Source organism: Podarcis erhardii, assembly GCF_964252035.2.
Source record: "Podarcis erhardii genome assembly, chromosome: 5".
Classification (NCBI taxonomy): domain Eukaryota; kingdom Metazoa; phylum Chordata; class Lepidosauria; order Squamata; family Lacertidae; genus Podarcis; species Podarcis erhardii.
In genome coordinates, this window is record NC_138509.1 from 27,711,860 (window position 1) to 27,738,264 (window position 26,405).

The 26,405-nt window shown below is 45.1% G+C and overlaps 2 protein-coding genes and 1 long non-coding RNA gene across 5 annotated transcripts in view; 2 read left to right on the top strand and 1 right to left on the bottom strand.

The window, feature by feature from the left end:
- JMJD1C (jumonji domain containing 1C) overlaps positions 1-26,032 on the bottom strand; it is a 123,996-nt gene extending 97,964 nt beyond the window's left edge. For 2 of the 3 annotated variants that reach the window (XM_081861113.1, XM_081861112.1), the window contains exon 1: positions 7,316-7,636. In XM_081861113.1, coding sequence (XP_081717239.1) covers positions 7,316-7,462 — 147 coding nt within the window. In that variant the 5' untranslated portion in view covers positions 7,463-7,636. Of the gene's footprint in view, positions 1-7,315; positions 7,637-25,958 lie in introns of those variants that run through there. The other variant, XM_081861115.1, reaches the window with a different exon arrangement.
- On the top strand, positions 21,832-25,813 carry LOC309341679. Its single transcript, XR_014156527.1, has 2 exons — positions 21,832-22,159; positions 25,192-25,813. It is a non-coding gene; the product is annotated as an uncharacterized lncRNA (long non-coding RNA).
- A 77-nt stretch (positions 26,033-26,109) lies between the features above and the next one.
- Positions 26,110-26,405, top strand: part of REEP3 (receptor accessory protein 3) — a 31,283-nt gene continuing 30,987 nt past the window's right edge. Inside the window, exon 1 of the mRNA XM_081861286.1 lies at positions 26,110-26,311. Within this exon, the coding sequence (XP_081717412.1) occupies positions 26,280-26,311 (32 nt within the window). The 5' untranslated portion in view covers positions 26,110-26,279. The remainder of the gene's footprint in view (positions 26,312-26,405) is intronic.

Genomic DNA, 26,405 nt, shown 5'->3' on the forward strand with positions numbered 1-26,405 from the left:
CTTCCCGCCGCCAGTGCCCTTCTACTGTTCGGATTCCGTTCTTAGACCGAGGTCAAGTTCTCAAACTGGGACACTATTTCCGGTTTTGCAGAGCTTGTAAACTGAATTGTTCTTAAACCGGACTGTTCTTAAACCGAGGTACCACTGCAATGGCGTCCAGGGGTTAGCTACCAGAAGCAGTTGTAACACAGCTAAACTAAAACTTAATATTTTGTTATGTAAGTTACATTAAAAAATGACCACTTTTTGTAGACAACACTGTTACATTGTTCATTACTTGCTCATAGTACTGTAGAAGCTGGAATTATCCATTCAGCTGTCAAGGAGGGCGGTAGCAAACTGGCTGGTTTTCAAGCAGTTAGAATCTGTTAGATGAAAGCCAGCCAACCCAACCACCACCTGCTTTCCTTAAAAATGCACTACTATTTTTATATCCCTTCTTGGTATATTTGTAGTCCTCAGCCCAACAATGTAAAAGACAAATGGCTTTGCAGGGCCCCTGATCCAACCTGGGGAGTACTGACATCGCATTTCAACATGAATGGGGGGGTACCCTTAAATCAGTGTTCAAAATCCCCAGGGGGCCAGGCACGTTTTGCGACTTGGGGTGGTCTACTTGTGACCAAGTTGAGATGTCCTGTTGCCAGGCTCAGCAACTGACATCTCCATCATCCGCTGAAGTGCAAGTCAGCTGGCTTGCTCTGCGGCGTGAAAATAAGATTGACCCTGGGAGCAGCACAGTGCAAGGAGTAAAAGAAATTAAATAAATATAAAATAAAATAAAAATGCAGCAATATCCTGATGCGGTCTGTAGCAACTAGGAGCGTATTTGGGAACTACAGGGAACTGAAGGCAGTCGTCATCCCCCTACAGATCTGTCTAGCCTTTGCATATGTGATGTGTTTATGATTTTAGAAATAGCACAAGTCTGTAGGTGAAGGAGACTCCCCCCACTTTTAAAGTTCACTGTGGCACTAAGTTTAAAATACCACATTCCTTTTTTAACCATTAGTTACTGTGTATATTTAACACAGGTACATATTTAGCACATTTGTCTTAACATAATTAAATAATTATTGTGATTTTGGCTACCACAGATTCCTTCCTTGGTTGAATTCAAAGTAAAATTGCTATCCTTTGAAATGCCTTGAAAAAAATGCCAATTTCTTGCCTTTCTTCTCCCTGGTTAAAGAACAGTTTCCTGATTAATTTGAATATGTCTGTTTTTTTAAAAAAGTGACTAGACATTACAATGTGGCAAACGTAACATTGGTTTAAGACAGGCATAGGCAAACTCTGGCCCTCCAGATGTTTGGGACCACAATTCCCATCATCCCTAGCTAACAGGACCAGTGGTCAGGGATAATGCGAATGGTAGTCCTAAACTTCTGGAGGGCCGGAGTTTGCCTATGCCTGGTTTAAGGTGCCATTTGGAAAACAGCTTATATATCTGAATTTCTAACACTGCCCTGAATCACCCCAATTCACTTCATTATCCCCCCCCCTCAAGCAGATACACACAACGTGTGTGAGCCCATTTTAAAATTTGTTATTGATTGTAATGAGCAGTTCTCCAGGGACATTTAGCTTCTCAGCGTGGATCAGAAAGTGACCTATCCAATTAGAGGACTATATTTCTATCCTATATCCGTTTCTCTGTTATCCTGCTCTGGACACTCCATTCAATTTCTGTTTTCAGACAGTTTTGGGATTCCCTGCCTCTGCCAGTCTGAGTTATTATTGGGCTGTTTTGTTTTGTGGATGCCCCTCTCAAGTTTTTTCCTCCAGACCTGTACCTGTACCTTGAGGTTACCCCACATCTATCTGTTGGTGCACTGGTGGTGTGAATTTGGCTGCGTAAGCATAAGCACAGGAAGACTCAAACTGGGGAAAAGATCTGGATAAAGATCATGTGAGACAACTGCACATTTGTCTCTTTTATTGAGTATACACATTTTCAAAAGAACCTGGAAGATGGCTCCCAAAGTGGATATACATAGTGGTGCTGTGGTCTAAACCATTGAGCCTCTTGGGCTTGCTGATCAGAAGGTTGGTGGTTTGAATCCACACAACGGGGTGAGCTCCTGTTGCTCTGTCCCAGTTCCTGCCTACCTAGCAGTTTGAAAGCACGCCAGTGCAAGTAGATAAATAGGTACCGCTGTGGCAGGAAGTTAAATGGCGTTTCTGTGCGCTCTGGTTTCCGTCACACTGTGCCGTTGCACCAGAAGCAGTTTAGTCATGCTGGCCACATGATCCAGAAGCTGTCTGTGGACAAATACTGGCTCCTTCGTCCTGAAAGCGAGATGAGCACTGTGACCCCATAATCGCCTTTGACTAGACTTAACCGTCCAGGAGTCCTCTTTACCTAGTAAAATAGGCACAATCTTCACATAGGACCCTTGTTCTTAACCACTCGTTTGGTCACAGAATTTCACTCAGGCAAGCAAGTGGGCTGCCAGGGATGGGACAGATTGCAGGCAGCTGGCATATGTGGCAGATACGGTGCTTCAGGTTGCGGGCTTTTCATGTTGTGAACGGGCCGCCGGAATGGATCCTGTTCACAGCCAGAGGTACCATTGTAACTTTCGGGAGCCAATTTACAAGGATGTTCTACACATTTATTTACTATACAGTCATACCTTGAGTTGAATATGCTTCAGGTTGAGCATTTTTGGGTTGCGCTCTGCGGCGACCCGGAAGTAATGGAGCGTGTTACTTCCGGGTTTCACTGCTCACGCATGCGCTCAAAATGACGTCACGCGCATGCGCAGAAGCTGCAAATCGTCACCCGCGCACGCAGGTTGCGTTCGCTTCAGGATGCGAACGGCGCTCCAGAACGGATCCCGTCCTCATCCAGAGGTACCACTGTATATTAAGTGGTTCCTCAAACTCAAAATTTCTTAATATCTAATCCTTCACAAACTATTTCTGAGTGTTTATAAATAACTGGTTTTTTTTCTAACACAAAACTATACATTTCATCACTAAAAGCATTATGTTTTTATTTGAAAGGAATGATAGCTCTAGTGTATGTTTTAAGCAAAATGCTCTTTCCCTAAAGCTTGCTATCTGGAGACTGGCTCAAACGTCTGTTTATAAGTAACAGAGAAGATAAACAGAAATATCTCATTTGTTGCCACTTCTGAGATTTGAGTTTCAACTGTAGACTTGTTAGTTCAGCATATTATGCAACACTTTTCGACTGCAGAAAAATGTGATTTCTTGGGTTAATATTACTAATGGAATACCAAACATCTGCCTAACATTAACAAATGACCTTTTATGTGAAAAAAGCTTTCTTAATTACAGATGTTGAACACAAAAGTAATTATAGCAGGTAACCCCATAGGGTCTTCACACTGTCCTCAGTCCTAATTCTATTAACCATTTTATTACCTATGCCCAATGTAGGACATTTTAGGCTAGGCTAGGCTTGCTAAAAGGCAGTCACCTGCCTACTTGTGATATGGGGCAGAAAGAGATACAGAGGACCTTAGCTCTGAATACAAGAGAAATAAATATCTGAATTGGATAAGGCTTGGTTGGCAGGATTTGGGTTGGGTGACCACTCCTGGTTTGTTTGTTTTACAAAATGATATGCTAGGTTTTACACCAGGGTAGACTCAAGGTTTATCCTTGTGTTTTTTTCCATAGTCCCAATTTTCCAGACTCCAAGAGGAATAGGGAGGACCACAGAGGAGTCTGAAATTAGTCTGAAAGGCTCTCTGAGCTGAATTTCTGGCACAAGCTTAATATTCCCTCCTGAGATTCACAGAGTACGTCTGCATTTAGGTAGTTATGCATTATACATGCATACTATGCTTGTATCAAGTTTCCAGAACCATTTATAATGCAAGTAGAAATACAACTGGAGCTAACGAAGGATTTCAAATTCTGGATCAGAGAATGCCGTGTGCAACGCAAAGACAACATGCTCATTTTCCAGACAGCGTATGCCAGCAGTAGAATAATCACTGCCAGCTGGTGTGACCATATTCCTTGTTACACCACTTCAGTGTCCCATTGACAAATACCCGAAAATGAAGCGCGCACACACACACTCTCTCACACACACACAGTATATACATATACAGTACAGTCTCAAAAAGAAGGTGGAGGAACTAACATAGTTACTCCTACTCTGAATTTATAGTACTCCACAATATATTTCAAGTGGCCTCTTAGGACTGTAACATTAAAAATGTTGTGGCCTGTAAAGCAAACCAGAAGAGTGGTCTACAACAAAAAGTTTTAGAAAACAGTCTGGTTTTAATGCTTTTGATTTGCTGGTAGCTTATGTCTAGTGCAGTGAAATTTACAACACTGGGCAGTTTTCTAAATTGCTATCTGAATACTGCATAGATGAACTAAACCACCACTCCCTTACCCCAAACATAAATGATTTCTATTTCACTCTGAGTACCAACAGACTTTAGAACTATTCATAGAAACAACCTAAGAATGGAAGCCTAGAAGGATTAACAAAGAGCTCCACCCACAACAGCAGTCAAATACTAGAGAAGCCAGCAATGGCCAAGGAACTCCTTCTACATTCCAGTAATTAGAATAGAACTTAACCCTATATAGAAGATTTGGAATTGTAATCTGTACTCCTAAACCTTAGTACCCTAAAATCTAACCTTTCCTCTAAAAAGATGCAGAACTTTGGACCGTGGGTCTTTCTTTACTTTGCACCTTATCACACTGCTATGAGAACAGTAACAATTGGGGCAGCTTGTTCTCTACTTGCTCTCTTGAAAATACATCCCAAGCAGCACAACAGGTGTATACTCACTGGTAAGCATGCATAGGATTCCAGTTTTCAACTAATGCAGATATTAATTTGCTGCGAAGGACCTGGATATCTACACTCTAGGTAACACTCTTTTACAACACTGATACTGTATTTTCTATATACAAACTACAGTATTTGTTGCTAGGAAAATAATATTCTTTGTCCAGCTAGTACCTCCACTGCAGTTTTAACTAATGTGAGATCAGCTGTGTGACACTCATGGGCTCCTAGTAAACAGTATCTGCTACAACGCCTCCCCAACCATGCCTGCACTGTTATGACTCATAGGTCCCCCCACCCTGCCCAATACTTTAGAAGATGAGCACTTCGCATCACATCTTAAGCGTGGGAATGCTCAAACTATTTTAACAAGACTTAAGTGATGAACAACAGCAAAGCCACCCTTTTTCATTTCTACAGCAGCATTGCATAATTTTTACCAACCATTTGCTTCTTAATGTTTTTCTTTCATTCATTGAAGGTGCTGTGCTCACAATTTCCAGTACACACCTCCTCTATTTATTTTAAACAACTGTGAGCAGATATATCCTGGCAGCAAGTCTAAGCTCCACCCATCAATTTGCTGGGGGCAGGAGGTTGCAGGATTTATGAAGGAATTAAGTTTGTAAGCATATATGCCAAAAAAGGGGTGGATTTTTTGGGAAATTATATTCGGCTCTTTCAGCAAAGACCCCCCCCCTTTTCTATTTTTCCTATGTTTCTCCATAGACTGCTAAGTGGTGGACTAGAAAAAGGAAGGGGTATAGTCATTTCTCCAAATATTTTACATCAAAGTAAATATGCTACTTCTTTATAAGCATGCATTACATACATTTACAATTAAGTATAAAATAAAAAGTTCAGGATTTTAAAGCAACACCAAAAGGGATATTTACAATCTTTAAAAAGCACCCTTCCTCTGTAAAACAGTCACACAACAGACCCACAAAAACGAGAACAGCACATTGTCAGCAGTGAAGCAAATATTACTGTCTAAAAGTAAGTATCATTATTTTCCTATTTAATTTGTTAAAGAAAAATCCTTGAACAATTTGTTATTAATGGTACTTGGAGGTAATCGGGAAGCCAATTTAAAGACCACTGGGAAAACAGAGAAACTAAGTTTTTATAAGCACTGCAGCATTTTTTTAAAATGCAGCTTGTACAACTGTAGTAGTAACATGTATCACATAGCTAGATTCTCCAGCAAGCATTGAACATAAATGTTAAATCTTTAGAAAAACTGTAAATGGAATTCGAGTAGTATGTATTTCTTACACAGGGCAAGGAAATCCTGGTTGCTTTTTCCTTCCCTTCCCCCACAATATATCCTGGCTCCCTCCCTCCCTCCATTCACATTCCTACACCCATTAGGAAAACACTGGCAGGAGACACACTAGTTCGAAAGACCAATGGCTTCTTAAAACGTTTATAAAAATTCCACAAGAGGAGGTTTTCTGTTTGACTACAACTGCTCAACCTATGGCATTTAAAAAACAAAGACCCACCCACCAGATTTGCCAGAGGACAGCCAGCGCCTGTTTTATAGGGTGGTATTTAAAGGAATGAACGGGCCAAACCAACAGCGACATTTCTCACAAGAATGTGAATCAAAAACCAATGCCTTCTATCCGCTTTCCTCATCACATATGCTGGGCACATACACAAGTCCACATTAATATTGCGAAGCGAAGCAGCGGCAGCAAAGTATATATGTACGTGTGTGTGTGTGTGTGTGTTGTCGTCTGTGCGTGTGAAAGACAAACCCTTCTTTCCTAAGAACTCCCATCTGCAAATCACCAACAGTTGGCGGCTGCTGCTGTGTAATCACGGTATCCCCCGCCCCCCGTTCAATGATCCGAATCAACCTGGTTCAACACCAGACATCCCCCCTCACCCCCCCCCCAAAACCCGCACACATACAGTGGGCGCAAAAAGCCCACATTACACCAGAAAAAGGACGAGCAATTGGCGCTTCCCTTCCTTAAAGATGAGGCTGGGTGGGAAGCAGAGAGAGAGAGAGAGAGAGAGAGAGAGGTGGGGGGAGAAGAGATTTTCTGCTGTTGCTAACCCACTGTAAGCCCCTTCTCTGTTCGGGGCCTAGAAAAGGGGAAATGAGAGCGGATGTGTCATGTTTAAACTCCCTCGTCGCCTCCCCCCCTTTCACGAGCAGGGAGGGGGGAGTGTCCTGTTACTACCTCCACTCCTCTCACTCGCCCCAACAAACACACCCCATATATGTGGCCCCATATATGCGTGTGTTTGTGTGGAGAAGAAAAGAGAAGCCCCACACTTCGTCCCCCTCCCTGCTCTCGCCCTTAAAAGGGCTCTCTATAGGGGAGAAAGCCATTGCACTCCTCGGAAAGGGCAGGGAGTCCTCCTCGCTGCTTTCCGCTCCCCAAATTTTCGGCTACGGGGCGGCGTCGGGAGGGGGGGGGGTCCGCTTCGCGGGAGGGGCTGGGCTGGGCCGGGACCCCCCTGAGGGAGGGACGGAGGGAGACGGGAATGGCAGCTTCTTACCGACAACTCGGGGCTCCGCGAGTCCCGGTGCGAGACGGTGCGGATGACGCCGGCTCTCCAACGCCCGTTCTCGGGCGGCTCGTCTCCTCCGACGCACAAGAACCGCTTCCCCACCAGCTCCGGCCGCGACTCCACCGCCACCGCCATGGCGGCCGCAACCGAAGAGCAGAGCGAGCAGCCAACCGCACCAGCCGCCGCGCTCGCTCGCGTCTCCCCCCTTCTCTCTCCCTCGCTCTCGCTAAGGGTCGCCCATGCCTAGAGGAGCCGAGGCGGGGGGAGGGCGTCCGCGCGTCGGGGCTTCGTGTGTGAGAGAGACGGGGGACCGGGGGGGGTCTCTGCCTCCTCTCGCCCGCCGCTCCGAGCCGGGCGCCCCGGGCAGCCGCTCAGCCGCCGCCGCCGCCGCCGCGACCAGCCTGACACAAACACACGGAAGGGAGGGCAGAGCGGAGGGGGCGGGGGAGCCGTTCGCTCAGAGCCGCGCTGCGGCCCCGACCACTCCGCCCACACGAGCCCACTGCCATGGAGACCGGCACAACGCGCCGTCTCCCTCCGCCAGACACAAACGCGTTGGCTCGGGCGGGAGAGGGAGGAGCGGAGAGGGCGCGGGGGAGACACCGCGGCAAGGGAAAGAGTCCGCCCGCGGTCGCGCGCGACGTCCGTGCCCTGGGGGGGGGGGGGAGGAGGAGGCGGCGGCACGGCAGGGAGGCAGCCAGCCAGGAACAGAGCGGGCAACTGTCTGGCGTTCCGTGGCTGGAAAACTTCGGCTCCCGCCGCCTCAGCAACAGCGGCGGCCAAAGGACCCGGGCCGCGCCAGAGGGAGGAGAACAGCGAGGGGATATAGATCGCCTCAGAGAGCAAAGCGGAGCAGCTGGCTGGCTGGCTGGCGCGGGAGGGTGGGGGCGCACACAGACCACGAGGCCCCTCCCGCACCCGCCGCTTCTGACAATACGAGCGAGGAGGCGCTCCCGTTTTCTCTCGCGCCCCCCACCAACCCACCCCCGCGCGCCTTGAGCCCCTCTGGCGCCACTGGAAGCGAGCAGCTGGAATTCCACGCAGTGGAGAGGGGAGGGCGGGGGGAAAGATCAAAAGCGAACGGGACGACTTTGGGGTTTTCAGGAGCGGGCGGGAGAGCGAGTAGAGCAGGGGAGATTGCAGCCAGCATGCTGTGAATCTGCAACTCTCAACGAGGTGTTTTGTTTCTCTTTTTTCGCCTGGTCGGCTGCTTCCCTCTCCTTATCCGAATTAGGCTTCCCAAAAAGACAGCAGAACCCCACCCCACGTCCTCTGTTCTCCCACCCCATGCCTCTCTCTGCCCTTCCCTCGCCTGGTTTCTATTCCAGACACTGCCTGTTCCTATATTACCCATACAGGGATTGGTCTTGATTTTGTTTTGTTTTTCTTCACTGCTTTTCCCTCTCATCTCTGCAGGATGACTCACAGCAGCTGAGGTCACCCAATCTCTCTCTCTCTCTCTCTCTGAATGAAACACCCACCCAGGGAAAATTCTACCTATCCAGCGTAGTGTTTTTGCTCTGAACATAGTCTTGCCATGGTTACTGCGCTGTAGTGATGCTGCTTCTGCTGCAATAGGAAGGACTGCATCAGTCCCGGGAAAAGGCAATGAAGAATTGAGCTTGCTAACATTGTTTTGGAAGGAAATATAATGCATGAATATTTCAGCCTGCCCTGGCAGGTTGTATTTTCTGTTCCAGGTACACTGACGTTTCATAGCTCCTTCTGCTAGAGCTTGGCATGCATAGATAGGGGACACAGCCATTACTAGCACAGTGTGTCAGCAAACTGCTTCACAATTAGCACAGGGAGAAGATTGTACTATTACACCATATGCTTCTAAGTTCCAGTTCAGTCAGAAAGGGAAACCAGATTAACATGCGGCTCTGGCTAAGCAGTCTTTGTGGGCTAGTGGATAGAGTGCTTGACTCGGCCTTTCTACACAAGCAAACAATGAGTGCCGCATTTTATCCTTTGTGTGTAAGCACAATACTCTAGCCAGCGCAACTCAATGCCAATAGAGTACAATATTATTCTGTAATGCGGAAGTAGCTTGATAGGTTTTCATGCTGCTGCTCAACGTTTTTTATTTTATAAAAGGTTAATGAAAGAGGGAGGTTAGGTTTGTCAGGTGGCATCCTGGAGATTTACTCTCTCCCTTTAAAGCTAGTGATTAAAGCAGAAATTGCAGCAGCTACAAGTCCCATCAATTTGTTTCTAGGTGCCTTTGTCTACCCCCTGTCACCTGCTGTAGTGAACAGGACTCCAGGTGTGGTGCATAGCAGGGAGAAGAATGGGGCGGACAAAGGGATTGAGGACGGAACAGGAAGAAGCCACAACTGAGAGAAACTGCAAATCTGAGTGTGATCTGGCAAGCTTATGAGCACACTCTACCTTTGCATACCAACACCCAATCCCTGTTGACTTTTTTAAAATCACAAAGCTTCAGATGGTGAAATGTATACTAGTTGCTAATACAGTAAACCCACAATTTAATGGGTGGGGGATTATGTTCCAGGAATTGCACATAAAGCCAAAATTGTGTGTACAGTAGTCCAAACACATTAGGTGCAAAGGTGGTGAGGTGAATTGCTAGGGGTTTTTCTGGATGTTGCCCCCTTTTTATTTATTTATTTTACTTAAAAAAACATTTTTTTGGCAAGCACGTAAAGTTGAATGCACACAAGTTAACTGTGCTTAAATTGTGGGCTTACTGTACTGCAGACAATTTCCAAGAGGCATGCAATTGAATCCTATGTCACAACCATGAGAGCAATGTGTACAGCATTGGATTTTGCCTGATACGAAGTATTGCAAATTGAGTGTTAGAGAAAATGTGACAGCTCCACAAAAGAGATGCAGTCTTGAGAGAAGATGTGAACTAAGTATTAAAAATTAGTAATTTATTGTGGGGAGAAATTGTGGAGAAGGTATTTAATATTTTGCGTAATGGGACCCCTGACCATTAGGTCCAGTCGTGACCGACTCAGGGGTTGCGGTGCTCATTTCGCTTTATTGGCCGAGGGAGCCGGTGTACAGCTTCCGGGTCATACATAGATTCAAATTCCATTTCAGCCATGGACTTAATTGGGTGGCATTTGCCAAATCAGTAAGCCACAGTTGCCCGTAATATAAGTGGGGACAATAACAATCTCCCTTATGTGTTTATTATAAGGATGAGGGAGATTTCATAATTTAGACATTTAATTGTTTTTCTAGCCTGAATAGTTCGAGTTGGTTAGAGCATGGTGCTGATAATGCCAAGGTTGCAGATTCTATCCCCGTGTGGGACAGCTGCATATTCCTGCATTGCAGGGGGTTGGGACTAAATTGTCCTCAGGGTCCCTTCCAACTCTACAATTTTATGATTCTAATCAAATTCTAGATTCAGTCCAAGTAGAAGCAAGCATTTAATTCTAAATTAACATAAAAACAACACAGGCATACTATAAAAATTCTATATAGATAAAGCATAATTATTATGTCTTAAGTTTGTGGAAAAGCAAAGTGCTAACCATTATAAAACAATGACAACATCTAGGGCCCACCTTAATTAAGCCTTACAAGCATTATATGCTTATCTTTTAGGCTGGTCAATGAAGGTCTTTTTTTTCCATCATCTGAAACCCCTAGTTAGGAGAACGTAAGTAAACGTACAGTATTCTTTAAACTATCTCTGGGCAAAGGGAGTGTATCCCAGCTGCCATTAATTAGCACAGTGGTAGCTGGAAGTTTCATATTCTAATAGTATGAGAAGCCTGTCCCTCTGACTTGCTGCAAGAACTTTCACACAACAAATACAGTGTAGACAGCGGAGATCAGAGAGCCTACACCAGCTCATAGGCCATGCAATACTTGAGCAGAATATAACTACTCCATGAGTAGAAAAGAGCAACATCAGATCGTAAGAATGCCTTCAAGTGGTCCACTTCCCTAGACACCATTGCACAACATGAGTAGGCCCATGGGAGAGCACCTTGTTCCCTTATGGCTCACTTCCCACCTCATCAATTTGTTGTCAATCAGCAGCAGCACTGCCAAGCATATAAAACTCACTGAGAGAAACGGGAAGAAATTACAGTACTGAGGCATCCAGGCAGCAGATAGCCTAAGGGTTTTTAAAAACTGGATGTTCCAAATACAGATGGTTGAGATCCTATATCCTCATAGTATTTGTTACACTTTGTGAAGCAACTGACTTTTTTATTGGCCCATAAGGAGATCAAGGCTTTCAAATACTTCTTTCCTTCTATGTGCCAAATGGTTTTATAACTCTTGACCTGTAATTGATTAATTGATCAAACCACAGTGTGGTCATTTCTGTCACATCACTCAATAGTTTTCAACGGCATAACTTGGTCAGGTTAAAAAACAAACAAACAAACAAACAAACAAACAAACAAACAAACAAACAAACAGGTTAAGGCAGATTAATCACTGAATCACAGGAGCTGGAAGGGATCGAAGATCCCTTGTTATCCTAAAGCAGCCCCTTTCCTTCATTAAACTATATGCACACTACATTAGTCATCCTGAGCTGTGGCACACAAGATTGCTCCTTGTCCTTGAAATACTCTCAGTCACCAAAGCAGATTAGAATTCCCGCATCATCAATAAAGTCATGTAAAAGGGCAAGGAAACTGTTTATACTTTTAATGTGCTGGTGGTGAGCTAAAACAGAGTGTCTTTAGTGAACCCCACAAAAGGAAGCTCCATCTCATTCTGATAATGAGGAGACACACCAGGATAGCTCATGGTATTGATGTTAGATTGACTATATGCCCCAGTCCAGCTACAGTCGGTCATGATTCAGGCTACAATCCTTACAAATTTAGGAGTACACATACATAGGATTGCGCTACACGTTTTACTGAAACCAAAACAAGTTATTTGTGGCTACCAGAGTCCCATATCTTTCAATGGTCTTAGCAATTGCTAACTAGGTGAATTAGGGCCATAATCTTTTACATCTATTTGCCACATTTCTCCCTCTCCCTTTGCTTTCTCCTTGCATGTTTCTTTCCCCTACCTTAAATGAATCAATGGTAACCACTGAGGAGCAAAACACAAAGGGGACACAGGGTGTACTGCTACAGAGGTGGGGAGCAAGATGAGGTGGAACAAAACAAGTCTATTAAGAAAATGCATTTGGTTTAGATTTAGATCAATGTCAAGTTTGGCCTAATTTCGGGAAGGCTCAAAATACCTATCAGATTAAACACCTCAGTAATAAACTTTTATCGCCAAAGATGCAATCACTCACTGCTCTTCACATTTTTACCAGTGAGTTAATATTCATGAGGACAGGGTTTTACCGTATTACTAATTAAATGAATGGAGTACGTCTAGGGTTGAATAGACTGGTCAGATTAGTTGTGTGATATTGTTCATGTAAAGAAGCATAATTACTTCATAATTATACTCTGCCCTCTCCTGAAGGCTCAGTGGTTTAGTATTTAAAAATACTACTCATCCCTTAAACAATCAAATGTGTGCATTACTTTAGAATGTTCAGAGCCCTTTGTGTGAATCGCTTGTGTCTGTGTCATGCTTGGCTGTGAACCACTTTGAATGGGATGTATACAGAAAAGCAACATACAAATAAAGTGACCACGACCTCAATGATGTTTACAACCCTGCAAGGTGGGAAGGGAAGTAATATTTCTAGATTGCAGATGAGTCGGGGCTAAGCCTATGGTAACAGTGGCTTGCCAAAGGTGGCCTGCAGCTAGATCCTATATTAATGACAGACAAGTCTTTGCTATAGGGAGCCAGATTCTTCACTTTTGAGAGGTCTACTGCCCTTGATGAAGTTTCCTGTGAGGAGGAGGAAGAGATAGCTCCAAATGAAAGAATCAGTCTTCATGGCAGTTGAGTTTGTGGTAGAGAAAATAGTGAGTGGGCATTAGGTTTTTACTAGAGGAGGAAAAAATTACATTGCTGTTGTTAAACTATTCAATCTTTCTTTAACACTGTGCATTAATTTCCTAGGTGAAATATTGTGGTGCCTGACTGTCAGGTTCTGGCATTGATACTCTGTCTAATGTCAAAATTAAATGGATTGTCATTATTTATTTTTGTGCACCTCAAATACTACTGCTCCTTATAGGAGTTATGTCATAAAATCAAATGGAATTATTATACTGCATGTTTATCTTGTGATTATAATGTTAAGTGATGGTTTTTGACAGGACCTCATCCATGATACTTTTCAGTGGAGGCTAGTCACATATTCAGTCATAACTTACATGCATTTGTGCACTAGCCTATCACTGCATAATACAAAATAGATGGAGCCTGAGGAATCTGAGCCTGAAGCTCTGGAGAAGTAGTGAGGAGCACAGGAAAGAGTTCTGGCTGTGCTCAGCTGTAGGTACAGGAATCAGAATAGGTCTCAACAAGCAACTGTGCTGCTACTGGTGAAGAAACAGCACTCTGCCAACAGCCTGTTTATGTAGTGCTGTCTACTAGAGTGGCTCAAGGCCTTCAGCCTGATTTACATCACAATATTTTAAAACTCTCAGTAGCCTGCTGTGACCCATTTGCTAAGCATTCTTTGGAGATCTCAGGCTGCCGTACATATGCGGGATTCGTCTGGTGGAAACAGCATCCGGTTGGAATTTCAAAAAATTGGTAAAAATGACCGGGGTGGCAATCCATGTCGGAAGTGTTGATATTTTGGCAAATTTCCATAAAAATAGCTCAACAGTATGGCAACCCTACATTAACAGACACTGCATAGGTGAATGCTATCAGCTGAATAAGAAATGCTTCACTTTAGTATGTATAATACTCTACTTTTGAAGTGCCTAGAAAACCAATACTTTCAAAACTGGGGTAACCCCCCCCCCAAGTTTCCATAAATCACATGACTTGTACAATGCTGCTCAAAAGCTTTAGCTATAGAAAAAGCAGAGAGGTTTAGAAATAAGGCTGGAGTCTATGTAGAACAAATTTGTGGTTTCAAAGGTACAACGGAACAAACATTGCTTCTAATTCTCCAATCTAACTTGGAGGTCACAACTGCACTAAAGCTTGCAGGATTAAGGCACCTAGGATTGAGCTCTCTTCAGTGAACTAGAATTTGCACAGCAAATATGCTTAGTATCACGCTCCATACATGAAATTTACCTAGAAGTAAGGTTCCCTGGTGTCAATGGAGTTCACTTCTAAATATTACAACCCAACAGTGTTAGAAACTGTCAGGTATATATAATCAGGTATATATAAAGGTAAAGGGACCCCTGACCATTAAGTTTAGTCATGACCGACTCTGGGGTTGTGGCGCTCATCTCGCTTTATTGGCCGAGGGAGCCGGCGTACAGCTTCTGGGTCATGTGGCCAGCATGACTAACCCGCTTCTGGCGAACCAGAGCAGCGCACGGAAACACCGTTTACCTTCCCACCAGAGCGGTACCTATTTATCTACTTGCACTCTGATGTGCTTTCAAACTGCTAGGTTGCCAGGAGCAGGGACCGAGCAACAGGAGCTCACCTTGTCGCGGGGATTTGAACCACTGACCTTCTGATCGGCAAGTCCTAGGCTCTGTGGTTTAACCCACAGCGCCACCTGTGTCCCTTCTCAGGTATATAAGCTAGGCTAGTGTCAGGTATATAAGCTAGGCACTAAATGGCTCCTTAAACCAGGGTTACAGTCACCAAAATGGAATGCCTAGTTGCCATTTTGGGGCCAGACGGTGCAAAAGTCATATTTTTCAATGTGACTTATTGGTTCCTGAAATTCATTCTGACTGTGCAGATAAAATATAACGGACAGAATTCTATAGGATGTGTTTGGCAGTGTGTGAAAACAGTCAAGATCCGTGGATCGTAAGGCATGAACCTCCAGTTGGTGGAGACGTTAGCCTGTATCCTGGCAGCCAGGCATCTTCACTTGGTTGCAAGTGGCAGACAGCCAGACGCAAAATGTGCCTGGCAAATTTCGAATGCTGCAACCCAACACTGTGCTCAGTACATTCACCTGAAATTAAATCTCAATTTAATTATAATCTATTTCCATGTAACTGTCCTTACGTTCACAGCAAAACTGAAGCATCTGAGCAAACATTGTGTAAGGAGATACACAGCCATCATTCAGGGGTGGAGGAGTCAGAGTTGCTTGATATGTTTTTCTAGATACAGCATGTACCAAAATACTTCGAGTGCCAGGCCCTCTTGCTTTAATTTTATCTTTTTACAGTTGCATTCCATCCTTCCTAAAAGGAGCTCAGAGCAAAATTGCACCACTCAATCCCATAGCTGTCAAGTGTCCCTTATTTGAAGGGACAGTCCCTTATTCCAGTGCCATGTCCTGCTGCTGTCCCTTATTGATGGATGTCCCTTAAATTTCAAAGGAAGCAGCTCCTCTCCCTCCCTCCCTGCCGGCCAGGGAGGAGGGAGGCTCCAACTGTGTTGCTTGGCTGTGTTGCTCACCCAATAAGAAGTCTAAGAACGACTGGGGGGTGGAGCTTGCATGCCTTGTGTGTGGCTAGTTAATGTAAGCTGAGGGGTTTTTTGAATGCTGGACGCCATTTTGTTGCACGTGCTGCTGCAAACTTTGCAGTGCAAAGCCAGGCCAGGGAGCCATCTTAAGTTGAGGCTGCATAGGCCTTGTGGTGCGTGTGATTCAGATTCTATTCAGTTGAACCTCTGGTTACAAAGTTGGTTGGGCAGTGTTCTCGAAGCTACCCAGCATGAGCTTGACCAGACTGAAGGAGGACAGGAAGACTGGAGTGCCTGGAACAGGTGAGGCTGCAGGTCCCTTATTTTGGCTGCTGGTCCCTTATTTTCAAATCTGTAAGTTGACAGCTATGCTCAATCCTATGCAGTTTGGTGCACCTAAACTCATCGAACCTGATGGAACTGTGCACCTAACTATGCATAGAACTTTGCCTGACACCATCCTTGCAAAGTGGGTGGGCTGAAGGGTTTTGGTTTGCCAAGGCCACCTAGCACGTTTCATAAGTGAGAACTGTAGCCTGAATTTCCTCCACTGGAGCCCAACCTTCTAGCTGTTGGACCAGATTGGTCCTCTACAACTAATAAGCTAGCAAATCAATCATCGCTTGGAAAGCAACATGGGCAGAGGCATTCCGTACGCAAAACATGACCAGCTTGATAGATACTTCTGCAGTTTCTGTGCGTGCTTAGGAAATTTTGCTTGCATTAACAACTGCTTTGGCACTATTTATTTCCTTTTCTTCAGCCACCAAATCTGCCTCTGCTGGAACTTTCCCCCTCAGCCTTTGCCAGGTCATCACGAGGAGATCCTGGTCTTATGCCGGGGGTTGGGGGAAGAGGAGGAGAAAAAATGGAAAGCTGAAAACATCCCCAAGTCATAAAAACCTCTGCTTTCAGTCGAGAAAAAGTTCCTAACAAAGCAGTAATCTTAACAGGCTGTCAACACAGAGGGAAGGAGTGAAGTGTTTCCGTTTTCTATAGTCTCCATTCATAGGAGCTACAGTTTTTTTCCAGGCTCCAATAACACCAAATGGAAGCAATAAACCAGTATAGCCATAAGACTCTGCTGCCATAGCTACAGACCTGAAACTGAGCCATGCTGAACTCTCCCCTTCCTTTCTGGATCATGTTTCCTTTAGAAAAAGGAACTCGGGAAGCTTTTTCTTCTAGCTCTGCTTATAAGTGAAAAAGGTACTTAACTCCCTTGCCACCTTACTAAAGAGAAAAACTTTCTCTATAAACTTAATTTATAAAACAAATAATGATATATAGATTTAGGCAGGTTCTAAGCCACGCAAATAGCATCTACTTTAATGGGGGTGAGTAGTAATGCGTTTATGTTGCTTCCTGTAAAAAAGTTTTATTATCTCCCCCACTCCACCCCACCCCAGACAGTAAGATCACACTATTTTGTGAGGCTCCACCTAAAAGGGAAAACATTGCATTTCACTGGGATGCAATCAAACTAATTTAATCTGAGGTTAATTAAAAATCTTCAGTTTGAAACTGCAACTCCAAATGCTTTAGGCCGTTAGTGTGTGCTTTGAGGTTCTTTTTAGCAAAAATGTTATGATTAAATAAAAAACAGAGAGAGAAGAGTTGTAATTGCAAAATGCTGGGGGCGGGTTTTGACAAGACTAAGGGCAGGTCAGTCAAAATAAAATAAACCTATAGGTGTGTTCCCAGCTGTCTGGTTAAGAGAAAAGCCCATAAGAAGTGATTAAAAAGTGGAGGGCATCTGAATAGGAAAATACCATGGCAGATTATTCATACAGACCTTTTCAGCTAATGTTGGCTTCCAGTTGTTTCAGGTTCTCCTAACCCATTAACTCTTCTGATGCCATGGGCTGAATCCAGTTTTTATTATGAGGTGCTAACCACGTTCCTAGGCAACGTAGCTCTGAATAGGAACACAGGAGGCTGCCTTTATTGAGTCAGACCAGTGTCAGTAGTGCCTACATCAGTGGTTGAAAACCTTTTCAAATCCGGGGACAGATTTGGAATTTTGGTGCTGCAGGGGTGTGGCTTAACACAAAATAGCTGCTGCCTCAAAAAAGAGCAGAAAAAGAAAAGAGACGAAAACCTAGAATTGTTCAAATATAAAAAATCTATTCAGATTTATTTTTGGTTTTTTTAAAAATGTTTGAAAAGACATTTTCTTTTCCAGACATTGTTAAGTCTTGGTATGCTGCTACAGATTAGAGCTAGAAAACAAAAATCAACTGAATCCAGAAATAATGTTTAGTAACTACAGCCAGCCATGCACATACATAGTCACAAATAATAATAAAATATACAACTGCACAAAAAACACCCACGTTTAAGAACTCACTAGAGTAGCTGTTGAACAATACTAGCCCAGATAAGTTTGATGTTTGAAGCCAAACGTCATCTGCAAGCTTCTCAAAATTAGGGAAGCATGGGAATAATATTATTTCTGCCTTTGCACTGTGCTGACCCCCTCCTCAAATGACGTGGGAATAATCCTTGCTGTGAGCAGAGGAAGAGGAAAAGTTGATAATAATGATGCCACTGAAATGCTTTCCCCAACACAACTTGGGAACAACTAGGAAAAAGGTGCTCCTTATTAGCACCATCATTCTTACAATGCCTCTGGCCTCTGCTCCCCCAACTCAACCCTGGAACAATCCCACTGCCATATTCAACTCAGATGCCTCTGAAGCCGCTTCCTGTTCCACATGCCTGTAAGCAGAAGAAAAACCACAACAATGGGAAGATTCCCGCATTTCTCCCCTCACTCCAGATTTTCAAGCCAAGCAGCTGCCTGTTGATTGTTCATTGTGGCTGGCAGGCAGCAAAATGTGTGACACGTGATTCCTGTGCTCCTTCCACTGTCCCAACACACACGTTTTTTTAAGCGCCTCTCAAGTAGGCTGTCTGTTTCGTGTGGCATGCAGGCAGCAAAACAAAACAAATAGTGCAGCATATGGGCAGATCCAAGGACGAGAAAATGAGACAGAAGCAGGAAAAGCGCACTAGAGAGGTGGCGGAAACACCAGGTCTTCAAAACACCGAGGATTTCTACAGCCTGTTTTTTTCTGCAAAAAAGTCACTTATTAACCACAGCTCTGAGGCCCTCTAAACATTGCTGGACTCCAACTCCCATTTCCTCTGGCAACATGGACAATGGTCAGGAATGATGAGAGTTATGTAGTTCAGCAACAACCACAGGCTCCCCACCCCAGATATCGGAGGATGAGGGTCTTCCTCCCAACGGAGGCATGCCTGTACCCACTGATATGTTTTACGTTCTGGGTGAAGCCATTTTTATTCTAATTTCGGGAATTGTAATGCTGTATACTTTAAAATGGTATTAGGAGGAAGCTATATTCTAAAACATTGGAACTGGGGTTTTTATTTTGCTGCTTTCATTGTTAGTTTAACGATGATTTCCCGTGCAAATCATGCCATTTGTCTATTACCTTTCATTAGATTACTGTGCACTTTATTATTGTTTTGTTTTAAATTGTGCTGTAAACCACTGTGGGGTACATATATAAAGATTGTGTGGTAAAGATATAAAGACTTTAAACAAACATTTCAAAACAGAAAAGCTTTGCAATAAGGACAGTTACTCTCATGAAAGAGGCTCAGTATTAGGAACAGCATCTTGCAGGCACAGAAACCAGGTATAAAAGTGTTAAAAGGAAGACTTTTGCTAAATACACAATGTGTGACTGCCACAAAGATGATTGATAAAATGCTGAGCCTTGACTGTTTACAAGCCTAGTACCAGTAAGGCATATACAACTGTTTGCACAGCCCCTGCTGATGTTCCCTTCAGGGTGTGGACAGTTGCCCTCTAGCTTGAGAAACAGTAACATATTGTCATTTCTAATGGAATCTTAAAAATTGCTATTTTATAGGAAAATAATTTCAGATTGAAAATGGATAGGTGTCAAAATCTATTACAGTTCATTCCTAAAGAAACAAATGCCAAATTCGTTCTGGAGAAGTAATTAATTCAGTTTCTATTTTTCAGATTCCAGGTAGCCTTTGATTTTCTCCTTGATATTAATTGCAGTTGCATTTCTGTTTTCATTCGTTTGATAAACAAGCTTTTGCTGTACCTCTTTATTCTGAAGCTCAAATTCTAGAGATATGACAGACACTTAGTAACAAAACTGACACCTAATTGCTATTTGTGTTTACATTTATAAGTGTCTCTTTAAATGTAAATGCAGCTTTCCACTAAGGATTCTGTTACCATGGCAATGAAGGCAAAAGCTATTTCTTGTGGCCTCCCCCCCCCCCCATAAAGGGCAACACTTTGGTATAAGAATGGCTCTCTAGCAGAAACTGACTGCACGCAAGCTTCAGCGTATGTAACCCATAGAACTGGTAAATGTCCTTACATTGCAAAATAAGTTTAACAACTTAAAACTTGTTTGACTAGTGCTTAATCGTTTTGCACACCTCTTTTCCTAAACGGAAGAAAATGCAACGCCACTTCTTTTAAAGGATTGGTTTCTGCGAGTACTGGGTATTGTATGTATCGTCTTTGTAATAATCTGGTTTTAAACGCACAAGTAGCGTTGAGTTGATTGAATCCAGATGATCCCAGGTTCAATCCCTGGCATCTCCAAGTAGGGCTGGGAGAGATCCCAGTCTGAATACCCAGAGAGCTGATTCCAGATGGACAAATGATCTGACTCTAAGGCAGCTTCCTAGGTTACAGGGGCACAGCAGCATGACGAGGCAAGATTCACAGCAGAATTAATCCCACAGCAACTCCAGCACTCACAGGCACCTGGAAACCTTTCTTTTGTAACTCTAGTAAGGCAGAGCTGGAAAAGGTGCAGCAGATAAGGACAACCCAATTCATAAAGGGGCTGGAGCAACTCACCAATGAGGAAAGCTTAAAGTGTTTGGGGCTTTGTAGCCTAGAAAAAAGGCAAAAAAGGGAGGACATGTTAGAGCACTATAAAATTATTTATGGTAACGAGAGAAAGTAGGTGTGGTCAGTTTTTCTTCTTCTCTCCCAATACTAGAACCCAGGGCTATTCAATGAAGGCAAATGGTTGGATATTTGGATTGGCAAAAGGAAGTGCTTCTTCACATAGCTGCGTTCTAATGGCAAGTAAGTGAAGGCACTTTCAACTGTCAACTGTCAACGGTCAGTTCATGCTCAGCATTATTATTGTGTTGTCCAGTCAGTTCGGTTCTTGTTTTCCTATGAGTGAGCTGTTGTCACTGACAAATGTTGAATAAACGTAGTTGAGGAACTTATACTGCCTTGGGTGTCTGACTTTTTCCGAACATTTAACATTGGCGACGAAGGTGGGATTGATGAGCTCCCGACGGCTGCCAGAGGCCCAAGACCGCACCACAGCACCGCAGCCTGCCGCCTCGCAGTAAGTGCAACCTCACTGCCACGCTGGACTCAGCAAATAGTCCCAGAAACGAGACTGCACCTGCCATGTCTTCGCAACCACCCACAATTGCACAAGCGACTGCTCCAGGTCTGAGGATGGCCACCAGTCATAGTCGGCCACCACTGGACTTTGATATGAGCCATCCTGCAGAATGGCCTCAGTGGCTCCGCCAAATAAGGAGCTATGTCTGACTACAAGGCTTCACTAGGGAGGCAGACAAGGTGGATGTGCTACTGACGGTGCTGGAAAGTTCTGCCATCACTCTACTGGAAGGTCTGATGGCACCCAAGGACATAGAGGCATGCACTTTCAATGAGCTGACACAGGCTATGACAAGACACCTCACGCCTCAGCCAACTAAGAACCACCGCCGCTACGACTTTGCACAAAGAGAGCAACAAGCGCAAGAGTCAGTGAGTGAATACATCACAGCACTCTGGGCGATTGCAATGTATTGCCAATTCGCTGACATTGTATAATGACTTCTCAAAAGGTTCATCAGTGGCATGCAAGACAGCCATCTCCGCCGCAAGCTGCTGGCAAAACATGATTTCATGATGATGGAAGCAATGAATATGGCCACGGCCTTTGAGAAGGATAATGCCCACGAGGCGGCCCACAGCCCACGTACTGAAAGGAGAACTCACTGCGTCCAGCGAGACGGGTCCTCTTCCGTAGATTCCCACAATGAGGATGTCCACTGAGCTTTGGACCAATCCGACCGACACCACTACTCCCAAGCTACAAGCACATCATCAAACCAGTGATCATCTGACGCACCTCAAGGGACCTGTGCCAGCTGCAGAGAAAACCACGAGCATCGGACATGCAGGTTTTGGGACGCCACATGTCGCCGCTGTGAGAAGACTGGGCACATTGGTCGAGTCTGCCGTTCCAAGACCTCCAGAGCACAACCCAAGCAACATGTCCACGAGGCCTACATAGAGGAGGACTTACAGTCCACCTCTCCAGCCAGGTACTTCAACTTCCTTCCCCGGGGTCCAATAAGCTTAGGGTACAACTCAGGATAGGCTCTGAAAGAGCTTTGCCCTAACGGCGGTCCTCCTCTCCGCTCGGCCCCCATAGTGCTCTGGGACTTCCAGAGAAAAAGAATCCAGCTAAAGGGGATGGGCACCTTCAAGGTCCAGTTTAAGAGGTACACCAAGAATTTGAACCTCATCATAACTGAAGGCCCATTCACTAGCCTTCTAGGCCTAGCATGGTTCGGGCCGTTAGGCTTAGGTATTTCAGGGCTTAATCAGATTTCCCCAGGGGCAGATGTTGAATCGATCTGCCAGGAGTTTCCATCAGTCTTTGATGGAACCCTGGGCCTGTACAAAGGACCCCCGAATTCCCTATGGCTCAACCCCACGGTGCAACAGGTCAAGGCCTGTTTGCACTTAAACCCAATACATAACAGGTATCTTTCTAATAAGCAAGCATCCCTAGAGTGCCATGGACTCTGGTTTACTTCACCACCGTGTTACAGTCGGGACTTTAACATTTGCAGTCAAATACTTCTTATCACACCTGTCTTCTACCCTCTCACATTAATTTAAGATGGCAAACTCAAAGGTAAGCAACAGGCAATTTGCTGCCTCAGGCAGACAATCGTGTGGCACTGTTAGTGACATTCCAACTTCTGTAGGTATTGCACAGAGAACCAGAAATCTCTCTGACTGTTCCTACACATCCTGCCTGGACTCACATACACCCTGCCTGAAGCAAAGCAAATACAATCCAGATTAGCTGATCAAAAGAAGGCACATTCGCCCCCACAATATGTAACAATGGCAACTATCCTGCAAGGCTTGGAAAGAGATTTAGACATAGGCCTTTTGCCTGATCCAGCAGAACACTTATTATGGTCTTAATGAAATATTTACCTAAGCTATCTGCCGGAAGCTTGCAGGGGATCACACCAAGTAGGTGAAGTTAATTATTTAAACAGGATCTGCACAGGAGTGCCAGGCCTAATGAACACAGCAATTCTCTTCCAATGTCTTGCTCCTATGAGGCAGCTGTGGAGACGAAAGGTCCCCGCCTTCCCGCAGCTACCCAAGTCTCCTCCTCTCCAGGGTTTTCCCCCAAGCAATCTGAGACTGTGATTGCGCGCCTGCCTTTGCTCCTCCCACTTCATGCCTTCCTTGGTCCTAGGAGACAAGGGGGAGATGAGTTTGTCACAGCAGGAGGGGGAGACCCCCATGCTTCTTCATTCATCTCTGCCTTTTTTGCCTGATCTGGACTTCCCTCTGCCTCAGACTCTCCCAGCTCACTAAGTCAGTCACAGAATGGTGGCAGTTTGGTATAATCAGCTGGCATCACTTCCTATACATATTTATTACATTTTTTAAAAAATTGCTAAATTATTTGCCAGTATTTTCCTTGTAGCTGCGGAGGTACTGACTCAGCCTCCCAATTTGAGGAAGTGCCGTATTTTTCGCTCTATAAGACGCACCAGACCATAAGACGCACCTAGTTTTTGGAGGAGGAAAACAAGAACAAAAATAGTCTGAATCTCAGAAGCCAGAACAGCAAGAGGGATCGCTGCGCAGTGAAAGCAGCAATCCCTCTTGCTGTTCTGGCTTCTGGGATAGCTGCGCAGCCTGCATTCGCTCCATAAGACGCACACACATTTCCCCTTACTTTTTAGGAGGGAAAAAGTGAGTCTTATAGAGCAAAAAATATGGTATTTCCTGGAAAATGGTTTTAAAAAATATTTTCCCCTTTACATCCCATGCCCATATCTTCCCCAATTCTCCTTCTACACTCAACTTACACATTATCTCCCCTGCCCATAACTGCGTGCGCGTTCTCTCTCTCTCTCACACACCCCCCCCTTCCCTGGTCCTTTCACATGCATTTATTCCTCCCATAACACCCTATTTTATCCCCTGCCATTCAATTCCCAGTCTGTTTATTTACTTATTAATAGTAAATATTCAACTATCTTTTTATTTCACAACCTAATTTCCCTCAGCACCTCCTCCTCTGGATCTTTGCCCTCAGAGTAGGGAAACCATATTTCCTTCCTCCCACCCAGACTTCTCTGTCTCATGGCCACCTTTGCTCAGCAGACCAGACCACCGTTTGAAAAAACACTGACGTCAACAGTGGAAACCTCAAAAGTTTGCTTTTCATGCATTTTTACCTTCTAGACACAACACTCCAGCACAAAGTCTGCCAAATCACACACTCTGGGAATTCTAGTGGTCCTCTGCTCCCTTATGCTAAAATTGGTGGAGGGGTGGGCAATTCACCATAGCAATCATGCTTGCAAAATTCACCTCCATGAATCACAGTTCATGCATGCTGCAGCTTCAAGCTTTCATTACATCATTTCCTGCTATTTTTGCAAATCTGGATTGTAAAAAAAGATATCTAAGAGTCAGAAACTTTATGAGAGAGTCCTCCTTAAAAGGCGCTATGCATGGCCCTTGAAGAGAAAAAAAGCAGGCAAAACTTGGAATTGGGTTATCTGGTATCTGATCAGAAAAGGACAGTTGCAGGATTTCACATGTCCTGAAGAAGCTTAGGAAGTACACTCATCTTCATTACCTGTCAGACAGGCAGATCTGTAGTTGTTATTTATTTCCACACTACAACACACATTATTTATTGGCAGGATTACAGAACTCAACAAAAGGAGGAAGGAAGCCAAGTTTGGAACATAGCACAAGGTTATATTTGAGGAGAAAGCACTAGTGCAAGAACTGCCAGCATGTGGGATTTGTATGTCTCAGTATATTTCTTCACTAATGTCAGAAAACTACATCAAAAAAAGATCTAGTGCTGCTCCTTGTCCTCTGTGCGTACCAATGCTTACGATTCCTCTCCCCCCCTTTCAGCCCCATTCTACTATTTAATGCCTAACACTTCCATTGCAAATTATGCCCAAATCCAGTGCCAAACAAATTTATCCTCGCATATATTTGACCGTTTGAAACTGTTCAGTAGAAAGGAAACTAAGAGTCATTTCAGGATGCTGTCACCATTTTCATTTACCAGGGGCGGGCAGAAGGTGGATCAGGATCTACTGGGAGATCTCTGGCCGATCTGCAGCAGATCAGCAAGGCTTTCCGATTGTTTAACGAGGGCGACGTCAGAGACACCTTTGCGGCGGGGAAAAGGCTTCGGGCGCAAGATGAGCAAACAAGGCCCACACCGCGCAGAGCTTAATGTGTGCAAATGTGGCATTTCCCAAGACTTCCTCGCTTTCCAATTTCACCTCTCCAGCCGCACCCAAGAAGATCGGCTGCCTCCTCCCCGCAGTTTGGTGGGGTGGAAACGTTGACGCGGCTGGGGGAAGAAAGCAACCTCCAGGAGAAAGGAGCCTCGTGCGGAAACGAAGGCGCCGCGCCGCTTTCTCCAGCCTTAGCGACGCGGATCCATCGCGCAAAGATTATTCCCCGAGGCCGCTTCAAGAGCAGCGACAAGGAAGAAGGGGCGCGAACGGGGCAAAGCAACGAGCCACGAGCAGAAGCCATCCGGGGCCTTATGTTGGGGCACCTGAAAGGCTGCTGCACATCCATCGGATGCTTAATGGCAAGATAAACATTTGGGAAGTCTTTTTTTTTAAGGTGCACGAGACGCTGCGGCAAACTAACCGGCTCCCCCACCCCCACCCCCCTCTCCAAAAAGCAATAAATAACTCCGCATGCGACCCTACGGGAAAGGGGTTTAGCACAGCCTACATTACAAGCCACCACACAGCCAGCAAAGGGGGGGGGGGAGAAAAAGACTGCGCCGGCGCATAGCTGCGGCTCCTTACATACCCATCCGCTCCTCGCCGTCCAGAGGCGCGCCGCATGCGCGCTGCAGCCCAGCTCGACGGCAGGCGGCGGGCGAATGAGGCTGGGCGGCGCGAGCCAATCCGTTTATGGGGAGGCGCGGCCTCCGCGCCTATTGTGATGCCCGAGGCGGGAGGAGGGCGGGGCTTAGGCTGTGTTTGTCGGGCGAAGCGGCCGGGGCCATTCGGTGCCCGGCTCGGCGGAAAGTCGCGAGCGGGGAGGAGAGGTAGGGCTCCGGCTGGCGGGACAGACGGACTGACGGACGGTTAAAGGTAGAAGCGGCGCCCACGGAGCCGGGGCGGCAACATGGTGTCGTGTATCATCTCCCGAGTCGTTGTGTAAGTGGAGAGGGTGAGGAAAGCGGGGCCTCAAGAGGGACCGGTACCAACGGACTTTTCCCTCAGACTCGCGCGGGGGGTGGGGGAGGCATCT